General features: G+C 53.8%; 8 protein-coding genes across 8 annotated transcripts; 3 read left to right on the forward strand and 5 right to left on the reverse strand.

The window, feature by feature from the left end:
* Positions 1-459: 459 nt before the first annotated feature.
* On the forward strand, positions 460-2,324 carry LRP88_11958 (C-22 sterol desaturase; the record flags this gene model as incomplete). The annotated part of the gene is made up of 5 exons (XM_083248366.1): positions 460-628; positions 690-840; positions 913-1,877; positions 1,951-2,234; positions 2,286-2,324. 5 exons carry the CDS (start codon positions 460-462, stop codon positions 2,322-2,324), a joined length of 1,608 nt encoding a protein of 535 aa, XP_083095796.1.
* A 919-nt stretch (positions 2,325-3,243) lies between these two features.
* Positions 3,244-3,888, forward strand: LRP88_11959 (Rhodanese-like domain-containing protein; the record flags this gene model as incomplete). The annotated part of the gene is made up of 2 exons (XM_083248367.1): positions 3,244-3,502; positions 3,563-3,888. The coding sequence occupies 2 exons, from the start codon at positions 3,244-3,246 to the stop codon at positions 3,886-3,888; spliced, it is 585 nt and encodes a 194-aa protein (XP_083095797.1).
* Positions 3,889-4,173: 285 nt separating this feature from the next.
* LRP88_11960 (Yip1 family protein) lies at positions 4,174-5,193 on the reverse strand (the record flags this gene model as incomplete). Its single annotated transcript, XM_083248368.1, has 3 exons — positions 4,174-4,577; positions 4,637-5,036; positions 5,149-5,193. 3 exons carry the CDS (start codon positions 5,191-5,193, stop codon positions 4,174-4,176), a joined length of 849 nt encoding a protein of 282 aa, XP_083095798.1.
* Positions 5,194-5,891: 698 nt separating this feature from the next.
* On the reverse strand, positions 5,892-7,487 carry LRP88_11961 (ubiquitin-60S ribosomal protein L40; the record flags this gene model as incomplete). Its single annotated transcript, XM_083248369.1, has 6 exons — positions 5,892-5,978; positions 6,032-6,142; positions 6,230-6,410; positions 6,483-6,489; positions 7,021-7,263; positions 7,313-7,487. The coding sequence occupies 6 exons, from the start codon at positions 7,485-7,487 to the stop codon at positions 5,892-5,894; spliced, it is 804 nt and encodes a 267-aa protein (XP_083095799.1).
* A 468-nt stretch (positions 7,488-7,955) lies between these two features.
* Positions 7,956-8,685, reverse strand: LRP88_11962 (TFIIB-type zinc finger domain-containing protein; the record flags this gene model as incomplete). The annotated part of the gene is made up of 2 exons (XM_083248370.1): positions 7,956-8,510; positions 8,566-8,685. The coding sequence occupies 2 exons, from the start codon at positions 8,683-8,685 to the stop codon at positions 7,956-7,958; spliced, it is 675 nt and encodes a 224-aa protein (XP_083095800.1).
* Positions 8,686-9,464: 779 nt separating this feature from the next.
* LRP88_11963 (translation protein SH3-like domain-containing protein) lies at positions 9,465-10,383 on the reverse strand (the record flags this gene model as incomplete). The annotated part of the gene is made up of 4 exons (XM_083248371.1): positions 9,465-9,535; positions 9,588-9,720; positions 9,848-10,117; positions 10,372-10,383. 4 exons carry the CDS (start codon positions 10,381-10,383, stop codon positions 9,465-9,467), a joined length of 486 nt encoding a protein of 161 aa, XP_083095801.1.
* Positions 10,384-12,158: 1,775 nt separating this feature from the next.
* On the forward strand, positions 12,159-14,253 carry LRP88_11964 (Sac2 family-domain-containing protein; the record flags this gene model as incomplete). Its single annotated transcript, XM_083248372.1, has 3 exons — positions 12,159-12,621; positions 12,672-13,066; positions 13,114-14,253. 3 exons carry the CDS (start codon positions 12,159-12,161, stop codon positions 14,251-14,253), a joined length of 1,998 nt encoding a protein of 665 aa, XP_083095802.1.
* A 330-nt stretch (positions 14,254-14,583) lies between these two features.
* On the reverse strand, positions 14,584-16,032 carry LRP88_11965 (GTPase-activating protein GYP8; the record flags this gene model as incomplete). Its single annotated transcript, XM_083248373.1, has 4 exons — positions 14,584-15,437; positions 15,506-15,661; positions 15,738-15,934; positions 15,986-16,032. The coding sequence occupies 4 exons, from the start codon at positions 16,030-16,032 to the stop codon at positions 14,584-14,586; spliced, it is 1,254 nt and encodes a 417-aa protein (XP_083095803.1).
* Positions 16,033-19,116: the final 3,084 nt, after the last annotated feature.

Genomic DNA, 19,116 nt, shown 5'->3' on the forward strand with positions numbered 1-19,116 from the left:
GAACCCCGGAAGGGCCCTCTTTTATTTTTTTCAACGGGCATCTCAACTTGGCTCGTACCCTTCTCGTCTCGGCGCTTGCGGACCACAGCGAGCGACCCGTCTCCAGAAGCAGCACAGAGGGCGGGCAATTACTAACCCTCCCGTCTGGTACCTCCCTGACAAGATACAACACTATTACTTCTGCCCTTCCCCTTCCTCCTCTCTCCTCCCCTCTCCTCCTTTCCCTCCACATCACCCCTTGCTCTACTACACTCCCCGACTGTAGAGAGTGTATCGATTGATTGCTTGAAAGAGTAATCATCGAGGTTGGCCTGGTCCGGTTACCAAGACCAACATCTTAACCTCACAGACGGTCCCCTAACTCGGCTTCGCGACGCGATTCAACTTGTTCCTGACTTCGCTTCGACTTATACCAGCTTAGCCTTGATTTGACTCTTGCGAGTCGCAATCACCGCTGCAATGGCCGCCGTCAACTCTACCGGGGGCTTCACCTCGGTCCTCGCCAACTCCAAGTATGCGAATGTCGGCATCCCCCCTCAACTCGATTTTGTCATCGATGCTGTTTCCAATGCCGGCATCTGGACCTGGATCGCCACCATCGTCGCTATTTGCGTCGTATATGACCAGAGTGCGTCTTCTACTCTTGTCTGCGCCAAAGCCGGTATCGCTAACCACGTCCTGTTTTGCAGTTAGCTACATCATGCAAAAAGGTTCTCTTGTTGGCCCCTCGTGGAAGATGCCCTTTATCGGCCCATTCCTCGACTCTATGGACCCCCGATTTGATGGCTACCACGCCAAGTGGGAGAGCGGTCCCCTCAGCTGTGTTTCCATCTTCCACAAGTATGTCCAGCTACCCCTGCTGGGAAACCAGTCATGATGCCAGGACAAAACTGACATGGTGTGCGTTTTCAGGTTCGTTGTCATTGCGTCCACCCGTGACATGGCCCGTAAGGTCTTCAACTCCCCCGGATATGTCAAGCCCACTGTCGTCGACGTCGCTCCCAAGCTGCTTGGCCACGACAACTGGGTTTTCTTGGACGGCAAGGCCCATGTTGAGTTCCGCAAGGGCCTGAACGGCCTCTTCACCCGCAAGGCCCTCGAGAGCTATCTGCCCGGTCAGGAGGAGTCGTACAACACCTACTTCAAGCACTTCCTGCAAATGACCCAGGAGGCTGGCGGCAAGCCCGTCCCTTTCATGCACGAGTTCCGTGAGGTGATGTGCGCCGTTTCTTGCCGCACCTTTGTCGGCCACTACATCTCCGACGAGGCCGTTAAGAAGATTGCCCACGACTACTACCTCATCACGGCCGCTCTCGAGCTTGTCAACCTCCCCGTTATTCTCCCCTGGACCAAGTCTTGGTACGGCAAGAAGGCTGCCGACATGGTTCTCCACGAGTTTTCCAAGTGTGCTGCTAAGAGCAAGGTCCGCATGGCTGCAGGCGGTGAAGTTACCTGCATCATGGACGCCTGGGTTCTGGCCATGGTTCAGTCGCAGCGATGGCGCGAGGCCGACGAGAAGGGCGAGGCCGACGGCATGGAGAAGCCCACTCCCCTCCTTCGCATGTTCAACGATTACGAGATTGCCCAGACTGTCTTCACCTTCCTGTTTGCTTCTCAGGATGCCACCAGCAGCGCCGCCACTTGGCTCTTCCAGGTTACCGCCCAGCGACCCGACGTCCTTGACCGCGTCCGAGAGGAGAACATCAAGGTCCGCAACGGTGATCCCAATGCTGCTATCACCATGGACCAGCTCGAGTCCCTCACTTACACCCGTGCTGTCGTCCGCGAGCTTCTCCGATACCGCCCTCCCGTGATCATGGTCCCCTACGTCACCAAGAAGGCCTTCCCCATCACCGACTCCTACACTGTGCCCAAGGGTAAGTCGATTCCTGACGGATGCACTTGTCCGTGTTTTGTCAACCATAAAAACTGACCAGAATGTGACAATAGGTTCCATGCTGATCCCCACCACCTACATGGCTCTTCACGACCCCGATGTGTACGAGAACCCCGACTACTTCGACCCCGACCGCTACTACAAGGGTGATGCCGAGGAGAAGGGTGCCAAGAACTACCTGGTGTTTGGTGTTGGCCCTCACTACTGCCTCGGCCAGGTGTATGCGCAGCTGAACCTGGCTCTCATGATCGGAAAGGCCTCGGTGATGCTCGACTGGAAGCACCACGCTACCCCTCGATCTGAGGAGATCAAGGTGTTTGCCACCATCTTCCCCATGGTACGTACCATAATTGTGTATTGAAATGATGCAGTGACTGACATATTATAGGACGACTGCCCGCTTACCTTTGAGGAGAGGAAGTGGTAAAGGGTGTCTAACGAGCGTTGTCGCACGCTTGTGAGACTTTTGAAACAGCCTTGATTCGACCATCCCTTGGACTGGCCCAAACTGGTGACGATAGACCACCTGTCTTGGGTTAGGTTGTGACTCTGGAAAGAAAGAGAACAATAAGGATGGCTAAGAACGGATCAGAAACAGCATCTGGCCTTCGGTTGAACGAAACGCTGCCGGGGTATGGATAAGCCCGGCAGCTACTGAAGCGAGCCTCGAAAAAAGCTTGACGAGACAAAAAATGTCTCCGAGACAAGAAGACGAAAAGACATGATGGATATCAGTTGTAATACCCTTTCGGAGTGTATATAGTTGGAGGCTAGGGATTTGGGACCGCAAGGTCATAGAAGCATGATGGTGGCCAGGAACAAGGCCTTTGGACAGCGAATTAAGAAAATGATTTAAACTTGACTTGATAACGATTGTCGATGGGAAAGGGCTCTGATAGAAGTCATGGTGTTGAGAGTCTGGTTGCAGTGATGTTAGATCTGGGTCTAGGATGGTCAGCATGGGCTTTGTCCATCATGGTCACGTTACCAGCCCAAGGTCATGGCTGATCCACGTCATGTCCAGCAACAGCAAGCCTCAGTCGTACATATGCGAATTCTATGGAGAATACCTCACCAGAGGTAATATATATCATCTAACTAACCCTTCTCCGATAATTGATTTGCAATACGTTCCTCAGCACCTCTCACTCGGAGCAGGCCTTACATCATTCCTATCTCGGCGGGCCCAAGCTCCCCGATTTGGCAAACACCCTTACTAAGGTAGCTTTTCTCAACTTCAACCTATCAACCAGCTCAAGTTCGTCGTCCATTCCTCCATCTGCGCCGCCTTCCGCACGCTCAATTCCCTCCCGTACAGCCGGCCCGCGCATATAACAACCACGGCCATGGCATCCCGCCGCGCCCTCGTCTCCTCCGCCCTCCGCGCCTCCTCGGTCATCCGCCCCGCGCGGCCCGTCTTCGCCCTCGCCTGCCGAGCAGCAGCAGCTCAGCGCATTCAACCCTTGGTGCCCCGCGCCTCCGTAGCGCCCAGGACCGCTCGGTGGTACTCGACCGAGGACACAGTACCGGGGAGCAAGATTTGGGAGTTTGCCGAGATCAAGAAGCAGGTCGAGGAGGGCAAGGGGGGCAAGGTTGTCATTGTCGGTGCGTTTATTCCCCCGACTACAATTGAATATCTGAGCTGAATTGCGTGTGTGACATTAGACGTCCGAGAACCTCGTGAGCTCTTCCAGACGGGCAAGATCCCCGGCGCCATCAACATCCCCATCACGAGCGCCGTTCAAAGCTTCCACATCCCCGAAGAAGACTTTGAGGAGATGTACGGCTTCGAGCGCCCCCCCAAGGACGCCGAGCTACTCTTCTACTGCAAGGCCGGTGTGCGCGCGAGGGCTGCTGCCGGGCTGGCTAAGCACGCCGGCTGGGAGAACGTCGGCGAGTATCCCGGTAGCTGGCTGGACTGGGAGGCACAGAACGGACCTGTTGAGAAGGTTGAGAGCAAAGAGGACGGCTATTCGGGCAACTCTCAATAAGCCGAGTGTACGAGTCCATGGAAAATCGAGGTCATGAAAATGGATCATTTCTGACCAAATATGATCGAGAGGACCAATTGAAAGTAAAAGGAAAAAAAAGTACCGGCCAGATAGAAGCGCCCTCTATTGTACAAACAAAGCCAAATGATCTGTTCCCCCATAGACTCCTTTCTGGTCCATCCGTGCCTATCATCTCAAGAGCACACGTTTTCTTACAGGTGTCAGTCAAACCCCTTCCTACATTCCACAGCATACATTCTTTTACAAAATGCCCACTTCCCTGACTTAAAACATGCGACCGCCCTTCTTGTCATCGTCCGGTTTGCTCGCCACGGGGCTACCATGAGCAAAGAAGAGGATCTTGATGGCGAGCGCCAGACCGGCGTGCAGAACAACCACGACGACAAGCAGGATCTTGCTGACCTGGCGATCGGTGGCGCTGAGCACGGGGTACAGGTTACGCAGCAGGAAGGCAACCGACATGCCGAAGCCGACGGCGACAAAGACCCAGTTGAGGATGGAGATGGGCGACGAGCTGATGAGGGCGACGGGGATCCAGATGAGATTGGAGTAGCCGTAGAGGGCCCAGCACTCGAGGAGGTTGGCGGACTCGCTGCCAAAGTAGCGGAGGGCGAGGAAGAGACCCATGGGGATGAAGAGGGTGTAGCCGTAGATAAGACCGGCAGCGCCTGGACCATCATGTTAGTATCCAAGATACAGGGGGGGCTTCTTGGCAGCAGCAACGTACCGCTGAGCAGCTTGAAATCATAGAGGAAGGGTCCCTTTCCGGTGTCGGAGAGGTACTGGCTGATAGTTCCGCCCAGGAAGAGAATCAAAACCACGGTCGTGGCGATCCAAAAGGGCCCGTACAGGTCAGGGTTGCCCTCGAGCACATCGAGGAAGTTGGCCCTGGGGAACAGCGCGGCCCAGCAGCGCGCAAGCACAGCTGAAGTATCGACGTCGAAGAACTGGGCATAGAAGCTCATGGACCAGAGGAAGCGCTTCGACGAGCCCGAGCTGGAAGCTGTAGCTGGCGCAGGGAGGCCGCTTCCTCCGGACGGGGGCTTGCGGGTGTTGGGGTTTGTGTCGTTGAAGTTGGAGGTATGGAACTCGAGGTCTTCTTGGAGATCGGTGTGGCCGAGGTCGCCCTAGATGAAAGAGGAGTCGCGTCAGCTTGGGGATGCATTAGAGTAGAGAGGCGACCAAGAATTGGTGATGCTTGAAGCTTGGTGTAGCTAGAGACACATCATGAAGACGTACCTCATCATCCACATCGACGACGGCGTCGTAACCGGAGCTGGCCATTATGAGCTCAGTTTCCCTCTTTCCCTCTTATCGGTCAACTCGAGGAGAATGCGCAAGCAAAGGAGAGGATGCTGGGAGCTCGCGAGAGTTGGACAGTATAACAAGGGAGAGTTGCTGTTAGTGGTCGCTGTCAGCTTCTAATTGGGACAGTTTGGCAGTTGTCGTAATTCAGGAGCGCGCGCGGCGTGTCAGGGGGCCGGGGTTTATCCGGCGCTTCACATGCGCTCCTTCCTGACATCAGTGGATCCAAGGGCAGGCAGCACGGAGGTAAATTGAGAATTAGAATCAAGGGATGGATTTAATTGCGAGGAGTTAGAAGTTATTCCAGCTGATGATTTGAATACCATGTTTGGTGCTTCAAAAATAAAGAGTTCTTAGATCGCCTCCATGGAGCCCTGGTTCCAGAGTTCATCATCGGCCTTGCACCCTTGTACCCTTGAACACACCTCCAAATCTCCATCACATATCCATCGGCACAGCAGCAACTCGAAGCGTGAATGCATTTATTGCTTTTTTGAGGGGGGCCCTTGGCTTGGATGCCTTCTGGCACATCTTCATGGGCATCATCTAGAATGTATTGCCTGAGCTGCACATGCTAAAGTAAAAACAACCTGCCTCGTGAACAAAAGAAGGCTCCTCTGTCCCTGCCATCGACCCCGAATGCCAAAACCCAGACGCCACATCCATGGAGATATCGTTTACTTGAGCTTCTTCTTGGGTCGGAGCTGGTTGGTGTGGCCACACTTTCGCTTGCGGCAGTTGGTGGCACGCGGGGGGAGACGAGCCTATGAGGATGTGAGCGTATGTTCTCGGAGCAAGGTCAGTGGTCTCAACGTACGTAGCACTTGCGGCAGATCATCTTGTCGCAGTTGAACTTGGAGGCGAGAGCCTTGAGCGAGGGCTCAATGATACCACCACGGAGACGGAGGACCAGGTGCAGGGTGGACTCCTGTATATCGCGTAAGCATTTGGCCTCTTTTTCCAGCACAAAATCCGCAGCCTGGATGATTCATCTCAGCCGCCCGTTCCCACGCACCTTCTGGATGTTGTAGTCGGAGAGAGTTCGGCCATCCTCAAGCTGCTTGCCAGCGAAGATCAGTCGCTGCTGATCCGGGGGAATGCCCTCCTTGTCCTGGATCTTGGACTTGACATTGTCAATGGTGTCCGAGGACTCGACCTCGAGGGTGATGGTCTTGCCCGTCAGGGTCTTCACGAAACTGGGTTGCGCTGTTAGTACGGATTTCGGGACGACATTTTCGAAAATTCGGCATCGGCGGGATCGGGCTTACATCTGCACTGCGAGGAAGTCAGTATTCACATCTTCATGGTGTATCTGTGGCCATCACTAGGGGGGTCTACTCACTCTTGACTGATTTTTGTGACGCTGACGATGTGAGGATTGAGAAGCCGAAACTGCGCGCTCAATATTGGTGGGGCGCAACCTTCAAAGGAAAGGAAACCCTAGCGAGTCACGTGAATTTTTGCATCGCACCGCTAAAATGCGAGCCCTGTGTGGGGGCAGGCGCAGGTAGGGTGGCCTAACGCCGAATGTGGGACCGCAGCTTACACGCAGGTCGGAGCTATCATGATGAGCTCATGGTCTTTACAACGACGGAGTAGAACTCCCGAGATCAATGTTTCTATTCTTGAATGAGACCATCCTGTAAAGCACCATATTCCGGCCCCCTGCGCTGATCCATCTGCCAAGCCAAAATTCTCTGCTCCAACATGTAGACTGCCTGCACTGTCTCATCAAGTGATAAGCCTGCTACATGACCTTGGGTTTCATTAGCTTTAGACTCTTTGAAGTTGTGAAGAATAACTTACTGGCAGCTCTATACAATGCCTGTGCAATATCTGTCAGGTCTTCCACTGAACGGAAAGCCTCATAGTTCGGCTCTTCTAGGGGACCATCGTCTGAATCCGAGTCCTCTTCCCCAGCGACTTTGATAGCTTGACCGAGGACACGTCGTATCCAGACATCTGTTTCTTGGTCTGTATTTTCACTTGAAGGCACTTCTATCACTTGGGTTTCCTCGGACGGGAAGAATCCGGTGATTGCCTGATCGTCTGTCCCTTGTTAGCTTGTTGTCGTCGATCAACTGCTTGGCCTACCTACTCTTTCTGTCAACCAAGCTCGCAACGTGAGCAAGATACTTGTCGAGTTCCTCCATTGTCATGGATGTGACCTGGTCAACGGTGACGCTGCTGAAATCCGGTTCTTTGCCTGACGCTTGTGACGCATCTACCAGTTTGTTGACGCCCTTCTGCCATTTCGGCCAACTAAACTGCATACTCTGTTCGTTGCCAACTTGGAGCAGGGGACGGTTTCTTGATAGAGGGAAACATAACTTGGTTGCAACAATAATGGCGGAAAGGATTTGGACTTCGGGATAGTCGTGTAGGAATCGTCGAGGTTTCTCAAGGGGGAGTTGAAAGGAACACTCCATCACTGACAGTAAACTTCTGGCTGTGACGAGTGTCTCAACTAGACATAGTTAGTAAGAGGGAAGTGACTGAAGCATGGAGGACAAACCTGGCAAAGCCAATTGCCTCACATAATAGACAAGAGTTGGTGTTTCGTTTACGTCTGGAAAGATGATTCCGTAGTTGTGATGATAAGAAAGCGCCAGGTCCATCACAGCGTTGTGAAGATCGAAGCCTTTTAGATATGAGCGAAGGGGCAGCTTGAGTGCTTTTGTATAAGCAGAAGGTAGACGATCTTGCATCTCTTGTTGTAGATCATAATACTGAGAGGTTCGTCAACACTTAATCCAAGCATCGCGGACCCCGTCACTTACTGCTCTCTTGTAAGGCATATGGCCATTATTGACCCATAGACATAGCTCTCCGATCCCCGTTGGTATTCTTAGGAGTAAACATCCCAAGTAACATAGGGCAAGCGTATCGAGCATCCTGGGCATAGGCCACTCTGGCCCCCTCTCTGGGTCCCAGCTCTGAGCTCTCGAAGCTGACTTGGCTGACGCGTCACTCTTCTCATTGCTTGTTGGTTGCGAACTGAACATCTCCAGATCGGCTGCTGGGGCGTCATCGATGACGAGCGAGCTGGAACCGCGGGTGCGAAGATCCCATAGGTCGCGCACCACAGTCTCGAGCTCCTCGCGATGCCCCCTCTCCTTTATGAGCCATAGCAGTTGATTCCTCAGGATTAGCTGTAAGGATTCGAGAAAGAGATTCTTTCCCGCCTGGCCCGTGAGATGTCGTAGCTCCTTTTCCTTGGTCTCCTTCTCGCGTCTGGCGACGCTTCCCATCTTGCCCGCATCTTGCTCATCGCCCATGTCAAACTGGACAAATCCCTGTTCTCAGTGTCAGTACATATGCTTCTTACGAGACTCGACACTGGCGCCGTACCTCAACCTGGTGTCCATTGGAGCAGAACCGTAGACCGTTCTCCAGGTACCATTTCCGAGCACCACATTCTGGGCATCTCTCCCCTCGGGGGAATTTGCGAAGGTCTCGCCGCTCATCCATGTCTTGCTATGAGTTTAGCATGGCGATAATATGGGTTGAAGTGGTGAGGCGTTGAGGTACGAGGGCGCGTTTCACGGTGAAATTTGTTTGTCTTGAGAAAAAATTATCCAGCTCAGAATTCTCGCTTGCCACTGTTTGCTAGCATGTAAGCTACCTTTCACGACAAAGGCGAAATAAACCTTCCTTATAGGCAATCTTTTAACAGCGGCACTCACTTGAATCTGCCCAAATCACTACCAACTTATCAATCTGATCTTTTCCGCCGCTACTCACATGCTCTCAGATCTGACAAGGGTCGCTTGTGTGGATCAACCAGCGGTCCCAACTACACCGAACTCACCTCCTCTCAATTTCTAATCATCACACAAAATTCACACGAGCACTTCACACAAATCTTCAAGAAACAATTCTGTCAAAGGTTTTAATAGCCTTCTATCGGACAGATGTTTGTCAACTCCAAAGCTCTCCCATTTTTTTCTCTCATAAAGTTGCCGCTACGAATTCGTGACATGATGGCATGTGCAGCTTGTGAGCTAGGAACAAAGGGAAATAATTTTGAGCCAAAAGGCTCGGGTGTTAAGGATTGCCGTTTATCATAACCAGCAGACAATCCTGTCCAGATAGAATCCTTCTGCGCAACGCCCAACCCATGGTCCATGGATATTGATGCGCCAAGATTTCATCAAAAAAAGGGATCCCCCAGTCTATGTCATCTTTCGATGGCGTTCCGAGGGGCCAGGGACCACTTCAAGTCGGGTGCGGATTAAAGGTTAGGCGATTTAGTTCTGGCCGGGAGCCTCCTTGGCCTCAACGGCGGCCTCCTCACCCATGGAGGTAAGGATGACGACGTCTAAGAACGGGGGTTAGGAGATATTCCGACGCAAGAATTGTGGGTTACTTACTGGTGTCCTTCTCGTCAATCTTGAAGAGCTTGTTGATCTTGTCGCCAATCTCACCGTCGGGCATCTTGACGTCGTCCTTGGTGTCACCATCATCGTTCATGAGGGAAAGGAAGCCATCGTCGGAGATGTCGAGCTGTTGCGCATCTTGGTTAGCTTTGCGTTCGGAAATGGCCGGGGTCAAAGCTCGCTCTTGGAGGGGGAGGGAGGGGTTGTTGTTCCCCCTCCCCTGTTGGGAGCGAGCGGGGCAAGGGTTCACGCACCAGCTGGAACTCGCGGCGGGTGACGTTGGGAACGTCCATGTTGTGGGTGGAAGGGCAAAGATCCTCGTACTTCTTGCCGGTGAAGATGTCGAGAGCGACGAGATGGACCTTGGCGTGACCGTGCTTGCCGGTCTTGGAGGTGGACATGTCGACAATCTTGCAAGGGCGGTTCTTGATCACGACAAACCCGTTCTTTCGCAGAGCAGAGCACTGCATGGGGTAGGTGAGCGAGGCACCGGCGTCGGCCGACTCGAAGGTAACATCATGATGCTGCGGAACAGGAAAACACGGCAATTAGCAAAATTCTTGACCCAAGATGACAGTGATGGCTGAGATGGAATAGCGCTCGCCGGCGATGGCCCGCTGATGGCTGGTGAAGGCAGCGTCGAGAGCAGTATTGTATCGTGGGGCACGAGTCACAATGCGGGGTGGACTTCGCCAGGCGAAAAATGGGCGCAAGGGCAGAAATTCGTGGGCGCGTGCGTCTGGACCTAGGAAAGCGCAAGAGACGGAATAGAACTCACATCGTCAGCCATTGTAAAGGGATTTGACAAGAAACCGAGGTCTTGAAGAAGAGAAAGGAGTGAGGGAGAGGAGGAAGGGATTGGATGGCTCGAAAAAAGTTGAGAGTGGGATGGAGAGAAGAAGAAAGAGGAAAGGGCCAAACTCGGGGAGAAGAGAGATGGAGGGGGCAAGAAAAGGTGCGAGGCCCTCGACGGAATTTTTTTCTCGGCGCTGTGATTGGGCGTCAATGGGCGCGGCAGTGGACACGCTTTTGTAGGCTGTGGATGGATGGACGGACGGACTCTACCGATGGGATGCCAAAATTAATTAGGACTGGATCAAGCTCTCTGCTCTTTGGCCGCTGGTGCTGAGTCTTTGCCCGTGTGTCTGCTTCTACAGGTGAGGGCGGGGAGGGGTCTGGAGCCTCGATGGAGCTCTCTCGCAGCCAGCCTGGTCACTCACAGCCCGCTTTGCCCCTCCAAGCAGCCAGCCCAGGGAGCCTGGAGGGCTGGAAGAGAGGGGCCCCTGTTTCCAGGGCATCTATCCGCTGGAACCATTGGCGGCGGGGTGGAGCGGAAGCCGCCTGAGCGAGCGTTAATTTGCCGCCCGGACAGTCAGCCCGGCCTTGTTCTTGGATGTACTTGATGTCCAGGTCGCCGGCCAGAGCAGCTTCCAGCGGCGGGGTTGAACTGAAAGGTAAACATTGCCGGAGCCAGTCACACGGCGGGGTTATTCTGTACAGAGTAATTCCAACGTCAGGTAGACCTGAAAGAAAAAAAACAAACCACGGGGCAGGGGATTCGGATTCGGATTGAAAATAGCAATCCAATGCCCTTGGCGGCAAACCCTTCCTTCAGCTCCGGATGCATCTGCCGTGCCTTGCTTGCTTGGTTAACCACAAAGGGTCACGAGAGTCCACACTCGAATGGTTGGATGCTTCCTTGCTTTGCCAGTCCAAACAAACCAAGCACTCAAACACACAACGCACAACGACGGCGGCGGTCATCAAGGCGTCAAGGTCCGCAGGGGGTGTCCATTTACTAAACCTCATGCAACTGCAGCAGGTGCTCACGCGGGGAGCATTGCCTCCTGTCATCCTCGCTCCCCCTCCCTCCCTTCGCACAAAACCTGTCTCATCGATACCCGATGGATGCTCTCGTGGCGCGGGGTCACACTCAGAATCATCCTTGAAATGCGCCGCGACTTGCAGCTTGCCTTCCGAGAAAACCCATCCCATTGCCGCGACAATGGATGTACGTACATACTACCATGTACATGTAGTATTGCCATGGATGAGGGTCCCGCCTGCAAGACAGGCTGCAGCATCATTCATCATCCGCAGCGTCCGCGAAGCAGATGAAGCTTTCTCGTGGCGTCTCCATCTTTTTATGCTGCATCTCGGGTGTCAGTTCTTTGTGCGTGCGCTTAGAGAGACCCCACTTGACCTGTGGCGCTTGTGGCGCTTTTCTGTGGCGGGTCTCGGAAGGCCGAGAACCTATCCGACCGACTTGGCCCATGGAGCTCAAGCCACACGAGGCAAGCTGGGGATGTGGCTCAGCAACTCCTTAACCTCTGTCCAATCACATGTCCTTCAAGCTGGCCGTTGACAGCCTCGCTTGCAAGCTGGCGACAAGCTGCTGACCCTTTTGCGCCCAGCACAGCCTTGCGTACTCATCTCACCCTTGCACTCGTCGACAGCCCTATCGATACCGGTGAACAATGCCTTGGTCCTGAATCGAGTTCTTAGTTTCGTCGAATAAACCTCTCCTCTCCTGCCCGTCCTCATCACCGCCGTTCCTCCGTCGCCATGTGGCTCGACCGACTGGCCGGAGGGCCGGCCAGCAGCCCCGGACCCTCCACTCCCCAGCCCGGGAACAGAGCATATTCGCCGCTGCCCCGGAGGACTTCGAGTTCCTTGAGCCCATATGTCACATCCCAACGTGGCGGTGTCTCTCCCCGTGGCTCATCGTTGTCCCTCGTCTCCAATGATTCCTCCTCATCCCTCCTATCCTCGTCGCGAAGAACGAACAGCTCCAACCTCAGACAAACCTCCACCATCGAGACGGGACCAGACTCCCTTGAAGTATTAGAAACATTGCTGGCCGGATTCTCGACAGACAGCGATTCAGCGACGAAGCAAAAGACCATAAGCCAGGATGATATTGACTTCGAAGCCGACTTTGGTGGCCTATCGTTAAAGGAGCTAGCTGCGTCGCAAGCCCCTGAACCGGCCACCTTCAACACGCGCAAGCCGCAAACCGCAGAAGAGAGTATGTTGTAGCTCTGCGACGGAGAAACATGGACTAAGATTGCTCCCCAGGCGAGAATGAACGATCCAAGCTTGAGGATCTCCATCGGTCAATAGAAGCATGTGACGACGTCCTCAACTCGGTCGAGATCAACCTGGCGAGTTTCCGCAATGATCTTGCTACAGTGTCCGCCGACATCGAGTCTCTACAAACCCGATCGGCAGCTTTGAATAGGAGACTGGAGAATCGGAAACAGGTTGAAAAGGCTCTGGGACCCCTGGTCGAGGAGTTGAGCCTGTCTCCGGAGGTCATCTCAAAGATCTCTGAGGGGCACATCGACGAGACATGGGCCAAGATGCTCGCAGAGCTGGATCGGAAAACTGTTTCTTTCAAGAAGAAGTCTGAGACGAGGCCAAGTAAGGCGGCCAAGGATCTTGAACCGATCTTGGAGAAACTCACACTCAAGGTACGAATGCGACCCCATGCTCGCAGTATCCCTGCTGACCCAACTAGGCCATTGAGCGCATTCGCGACTTTATCGTCGCTCAGATCAAGGCTCTGCGATCGCCTCACATCAATGCGCAGATCATCCAACAACAGAACTTTCTCCGTTTCAAAGACCTGTTCACCTTTCTCCACAAGCATCATCCTACCCTTGCCAATGAGATCGCCTTGGCGTACATGAACACGATGCGATGGTACTACCTCAACCAGTTCACCCGGTATGAAAAGGCACTTGGCAAGATAAAACTACACATCCTGGATAAGAACGACACACTCGGCCACGAGGACATTACTCGCAAGGCCACCGTCCTCTCGAGCTCCCGGGCTCCAGGTCCACCCCATGACGCCTTCAACCTTGGCCGTCGCATCGACCTCCTCAAGACCAACAGTCAAGCCGCTTTGTCCTCGTACCTCGCCGAGGAGGATCAGTCGACACATTACCTCGAGGTCCCTTTCCGCAACTTTAACCTCGCTCTCATCGACAATGCCACTGCCGAATACACCTTCATGGCCACCTTTTTCTCACCCGCCTTGTCCTTTGGCCAGATCTCAAAGAACTTCAACTATGTCTTTGAACCCACCTTTGAACTCGGCCAGACCCTCTCCAGGTCTCTCGTCGGAGAATCCTACGACGCCCTCGGCTTGCTCCTCTGCATCCGCCTCAACCAGCACTTTGCCTTTGAGCTCCAGCGCCGCAAGGTTCCCGCTGTTGACGGCTACATCAACGCCACCACCATGCTCCTATGGCCCCGCCTTCAGGTCATCATGGACCGTCATTGCGACTCGGTCCGCCACCTGACCAACGCTGTGCCCTCGAAGCCCAATCGCGCAGACCAGGCAAAGCTGTCCGCTGCGCCTCACGTTGTGACGCAGCGCTTCGGCCAGTTGCTCCATGGTTTCCTAGCCCTCAGCGCTGATGCCGGTGATGATGGGCCCGTCGTTGCTAGTCTTCGTCGTCTACGTTCTGAGGTGGAGACCTTCCTCGGTCGCCAGGCCGAGTCATACGGCGACAAGCGCAAGAGTGGGCGCTTCCTCTACAACAACTACTCTCTCATCCTCACCATCATCAGCGACGAGAGCGGGACGCTGGCCGAGGAGCAGCAGGAGCACTTTGAGGAGCTCAAGGCTCAATTCCAGGAGGCAGCCTAGAGGGTCTTTGTGATATCTGGGGAGGGAAAAGACGGGTTTAACAGGAGCATGAGGATTTGCGAACCCCATTGCTGATTTGAGCGTAATCATGGGAAGATATTTGTATGGCGTCTCGGTGAAGATGACGGGTCTCGTGCTAGACGGAGCTTGCCCCCTTTTTTATTTATAAAAGTCTATGACCGTCCGGAATGAACACACACACTCACACACCAGTTTTGCCCAGATTCTATGCCACATCGTACCCCAACCCTAGCCAATCCCAAGAAGAAGAAGAAGAAGAAGTAGAAGCAAAGTAGAAGTTACGCGGTCAGTGAGACGAAACTCAACCGTTTATCGAGAGAAGAAGGCCGCGGTTTGATGCATAATGGCGGGGTTGCGGCGAAGGTAAATAGCCAAAGCACCCACCATGAGAGCCATACCGATAGCCTTTGCTGGGCGCCGGTAAGACCACAGTGCCGACTTGACACGGTCTTGCATTTCCGCCCATTGGAGCTCCTGGAGCTGCTCCTCAAAGAGCTCCTCGCCGTCTTCCATCGTCTGCCTCGCACAGGCCTCGACATCGCGAGCCGTCTTGAGAGCACTGGAATCTGATATCTGTCTCCAGTACCGAAGTGTTTCGGGGGGGTGACGTTCAAAGAGCTGTGCCGACTTGACCACGAGCTCGTCCAAGTCCATCTTGGAGGGAACCTTGCCAAGGATGACGTGTAGCATGTCCGGCTCGTCGATCTCGAAGATCTCTCGCCGGCGGTCCAAGATGATTTGAGCAAATACGTATACGCTGAAGACGGGTTCCCGAGCTAGGAAAACGTCAAACAGACGGACGATGTCCCGATAACCCTCAATGTTGTGGGCATACATGGTTAGGGTGCCTGCGAGGGCATAGAAAGGCTCGACACCCGAGAGGTGTCGTCGCAGCTTTGGATCGGCAGCGTGAAGGATGTCGGGAAGAAGGCGTAGTTGAGCGGTTGTTGGGCCCAGATTCGGTAGCATGAAGTCACGTATCCTCAGGACGGAGAGGCGGGCAAGCACGCGAGCCCTCCATGGCGGTGCCAACACCAGCAACAAGACCTGGGAGATATCGTGATAGCCTTGGAAATAGCACAAGTAAGGGTACCGACGGAGAACTTCGGTGATGAGGGAGGATAGCTCTGACTTGTGCAGACTCAACTCTGCATCGGACACATCTATCACCGTATTAGTCTCATGCTCTCATTGTGATCGATGCTCAGAGAAACAAGAGGCGGATACATACTGTTTGGGTAGTAAATGAAAGAACGGTTGACGTCAAGCTGAACCTGATCTTCATCACGATGATGAGGCAATTCTTTCCAGTCTGCAGAGGCATCTTGTGACGAGGCTAGATCTTCTTGGCAACTAGAAGGGGCATCGAGACCGAGCAATATGGGCCCTAGTAGGCGTCGTGTAAGTATGGAGTACGGATACTAGGTAGGCAGTGGCTGGAGCCGGAAATAAGACAGACATACAGGCTTGCCTACGCAAGACATCCGACAGGAATCCACCTCTGGCTTCAGCTAGGGATCGCAGACGGCCAATGTCCTTCCATCTGCAGGCGTCGAGAATCTCGGCGGCTTTGGGATCCGACAAGGCATTGTCTTGGCTGCGGTCGTGGCTGGAGCCGGCATACGATCCCGACCTTGACCTGGAGTTGAGGCTGCTGCTGCTGCTGCGACTGATGGCGGCCGGAGTCTGGCGGCCGCTGACCGAGGGCGACGGCGATTGCGATTGCGCTGGGGGATCTCCTCGACGGGGATTGTCCATGGCTGGGTCCATCAGAGCATGAGCGGGCAAATGGTGTGTCAGGAAAAACAAAAGGTGGATGTGGACGGATGGGGGAGGGATATCGGACGGATGCAAAAATGAATGGACTGGAAGCCAATTCACACCATGGCCGAGAGACAGAATGGTCTGGTCTGGCCTGGCTCGGATCCGATATAGGTAGTTTAGTCCCCCCTGCTTCAGAGTTTTTCCTCCTGCTTCCCCAAAACGAAATGAAATGTGACGAATCTGGGTTCTGCTGTTGATGAGCTTGGGCGTCGTCGCAAGGGGCCAGACGGAGAGTGATTCGTGTCACTTGCTGTGTGAGTGAAGCACGAGAGTGTTGCAGAAGCTTCTCTTAGTGGCTGCCTTGGAAGGTTGATCCCTGCCCAGCTGATGCAAGCTAGCGGTAAGGTACGTACCTGCCCAACTCCCACGTCGACTTTCTCTGCCTCGACCACGATTTGTAGTTTCATTTGTTCATATCAGACCAGATGGATTCATCAATTGCTTCAACTCTAAACCTCATGTTTATTACGTACTCAGAGACAAAGATCAAGCCTATCGTCGATGCTCCCGCTGATAATGGGTGGCCTCCCACCTGCTTCAGCCACAACTCCTCCCTCATTTTAAAATGCGTCACGGATATCCATCAATCGATGCGTCTCGGGGGTCGGGCTGATCGCAGCATGGGGGTGACGGGGGATTGGAAAAGTAATATGGACGGCTAACTACCCATTTGGACAATTACACGGCCTAGGTGATTAGGCTGAGACATGCCCTGTTGCCTTTCTTTGCCTTGGGACTTTCCAGACTCTGTATCCATTATAGAAGCCCTTTGTCTGGCGATCCAATCTTGTTACCATCTCCAAAGTTGCGGCGTTAGAATCCTAGCCCGATGGGTTTCGGCCCATGACCTTCTGAGACAGCAAAGGCACTCTGAAGAATGACTGATATGTGCTTCATGTTCCCCGGTTCTAGAGTTGTCGGACGCAGCGAATCAGAAGAGACCTGCAAACCGGAAACATCGTGGGTCGCAGATCGCCAGCGGTCAATGCCCAAGCGTCCATCCACCCCCACAGACCTCTCCCACATTGTCTTGCCGCCTTACAGGTTGTTTAGCCGTCGTAGCGACACTCGACCCCTTGGAGCTAAGGTCGTCTTCACATTACAGAGAACGTCGTCGAATAGTTTCTGATGACCTGTCAGGTGTCAAGTCGGGAGGAGCAAAAACTCTCCTAGCTTGGCTTGGCAGAGTTGACAGCTCGCGTTACACAGGCAACCTCCATTCTGTTTCTGTTTTACAGCATATGTATCATCGAGAAAGGGAAAGCTGGGAGGAAAGCGTAGGTAGCGCCTTTGACTCGTGCCTCTTGTTGGAGTCTTCAATTACGGTCTCGGATACGAGTCATTCGGCTAGCATTCCGTTCCTGGCGAGATATTAACTAGATAACGAACAAGAGATCTAAAAGACTGGCGAAGGAACTACCGAATCCTTGTCGATGCTCGACTCCACCAACTGGGCTACAGTTTCGATCTGGACCATGGTCATCTGGCCCTGACCCTGTTGCAACGATGGGATGGGGGTGTTGTGGGCTGCACAAAGCTGGCTGGCATGTCTGGCCACACTGGTCTTCCTTCTCACCTTCCTAAAGGCCTCTTGGTTCTTGAAATGCAGCCACCGGACCTCGCGAGGATGCGCAGCAGATAGCCGCGCTCCTGTTGTTCCCACCAAGCGAGACCGGCTTCCACACGCCCGGTGCCGATACCCATAGGATAAACCATTGCCAACTACGACACTGCTTTTGTTTTATGTTTCATATAGATATCCTGATATAGACAGAGCTAGGAGATGCCACAGTAAAGATGTGATTATGACTTACTCTCGGCTTCAGCTCACAACACCAGAGTGCGGCAACCAACAGTCTCACGACTCACGGAGCGTGCCTCCTGAGACGCCAAAGACAGCCGAGACCAGAGGAAAAGGCACAAAAGCTGTGACCAGAGCCGACAGACGTCATCACGAGAGAAGCCACAACCTTGGCGAGGCAAGTCGGTGTGGCAGCAGGACATGCATGTTCTGCGGGAGAGTGACAAGAAGCAATGCGTTGGCTGGCCTGGAAAGACCGGTCAATGACGGCAACAACATTTCACAGCCTCTCTGAGGTCGGATGGCAGATCCGGTATTCCGATCTTGGCAGATACGGGCTTTGATTGCCTGTTTATATCCATAGTTAGTTAAATAGATTGCTAAGAATAGTTGTATACTCTATCCGTGGGAGTGCGGTGTAAGATACCGGTCCAACGGGAGCAACGTTTCTCAGGAACACGAACTACCCGTCGAAGCACAAACGGTTCCAGGTTTGGCCAAGGACAAGCAGACCTTGCTACTAACACAGGGTGAGACGTGCGTGAAGGCATGCTGCATGAAGGGATTGTAGGATCCGATCACCTCCACGACAGCAGGGGTTGCGAACGATGCTCACAGCTGCGCGACTGACCGGGGGATCAATCCGCCCAAGGAGCGCATCCCCCAGCTACCAAGGTCCTGGTTCTTGGGCATCCATTCGGGGGATTCAAAAGCAGGCTGCGATGTTCACCTTGATCAGCTCGCAGGAGCAGGCTGCTGGCTGGCTGACTGCTTGCAGAGTAATGACGCGTTCCATAAGGCCATTCATAATGTGCACTGCGTCTTGTTCTGGACACTGAGAAGCTGGTGTTTGTGGATGGTCTGGTTCGGTTGTCCAGTCGAAATCTGCCAAGGCTAGATGATGCTGCTCCCTTGTGAGTTCGGGTATCGGATCGTCACGGTATGGTATCTACAGAGAACGGGAAAGCTGGCAGGGATCCAGGGTTGAATTTGGAAGGTGCACAAGGAGAGAATTCTTCAGCCGCAGCGCAGCGGTCTTTGTGGCATGATGGACGTTTGGTGTGTTTGCTAGGTAGGTGGTGGTTGAGGATCCATCTCGCGGTTGGGGGTTGGGCCTTGTGGGTGTGCAATCTTGGTGGTGCAAGCTGGTGCAGGCTGGTGCAAGCCTTAGTGGAGGCAGCTCTCCACCGCCCTTGGTGCACCACAGGTACTTCGGC

The sequence above is a fragment of the Fusarium phalaenopsidis genome, assembly GCF_050370095.1.
Source record: "Fusarium phalaenopsidis strain FUZ10S chromosome Unknown contig_32316, whole genome shotgun sequence".
NCBI lineage: Eukaryota > Fungi > Ascomycota > Sordariomycetes > Hypocreales > Nectriaceae > Fusarium > Fusarium phalaenopsidis.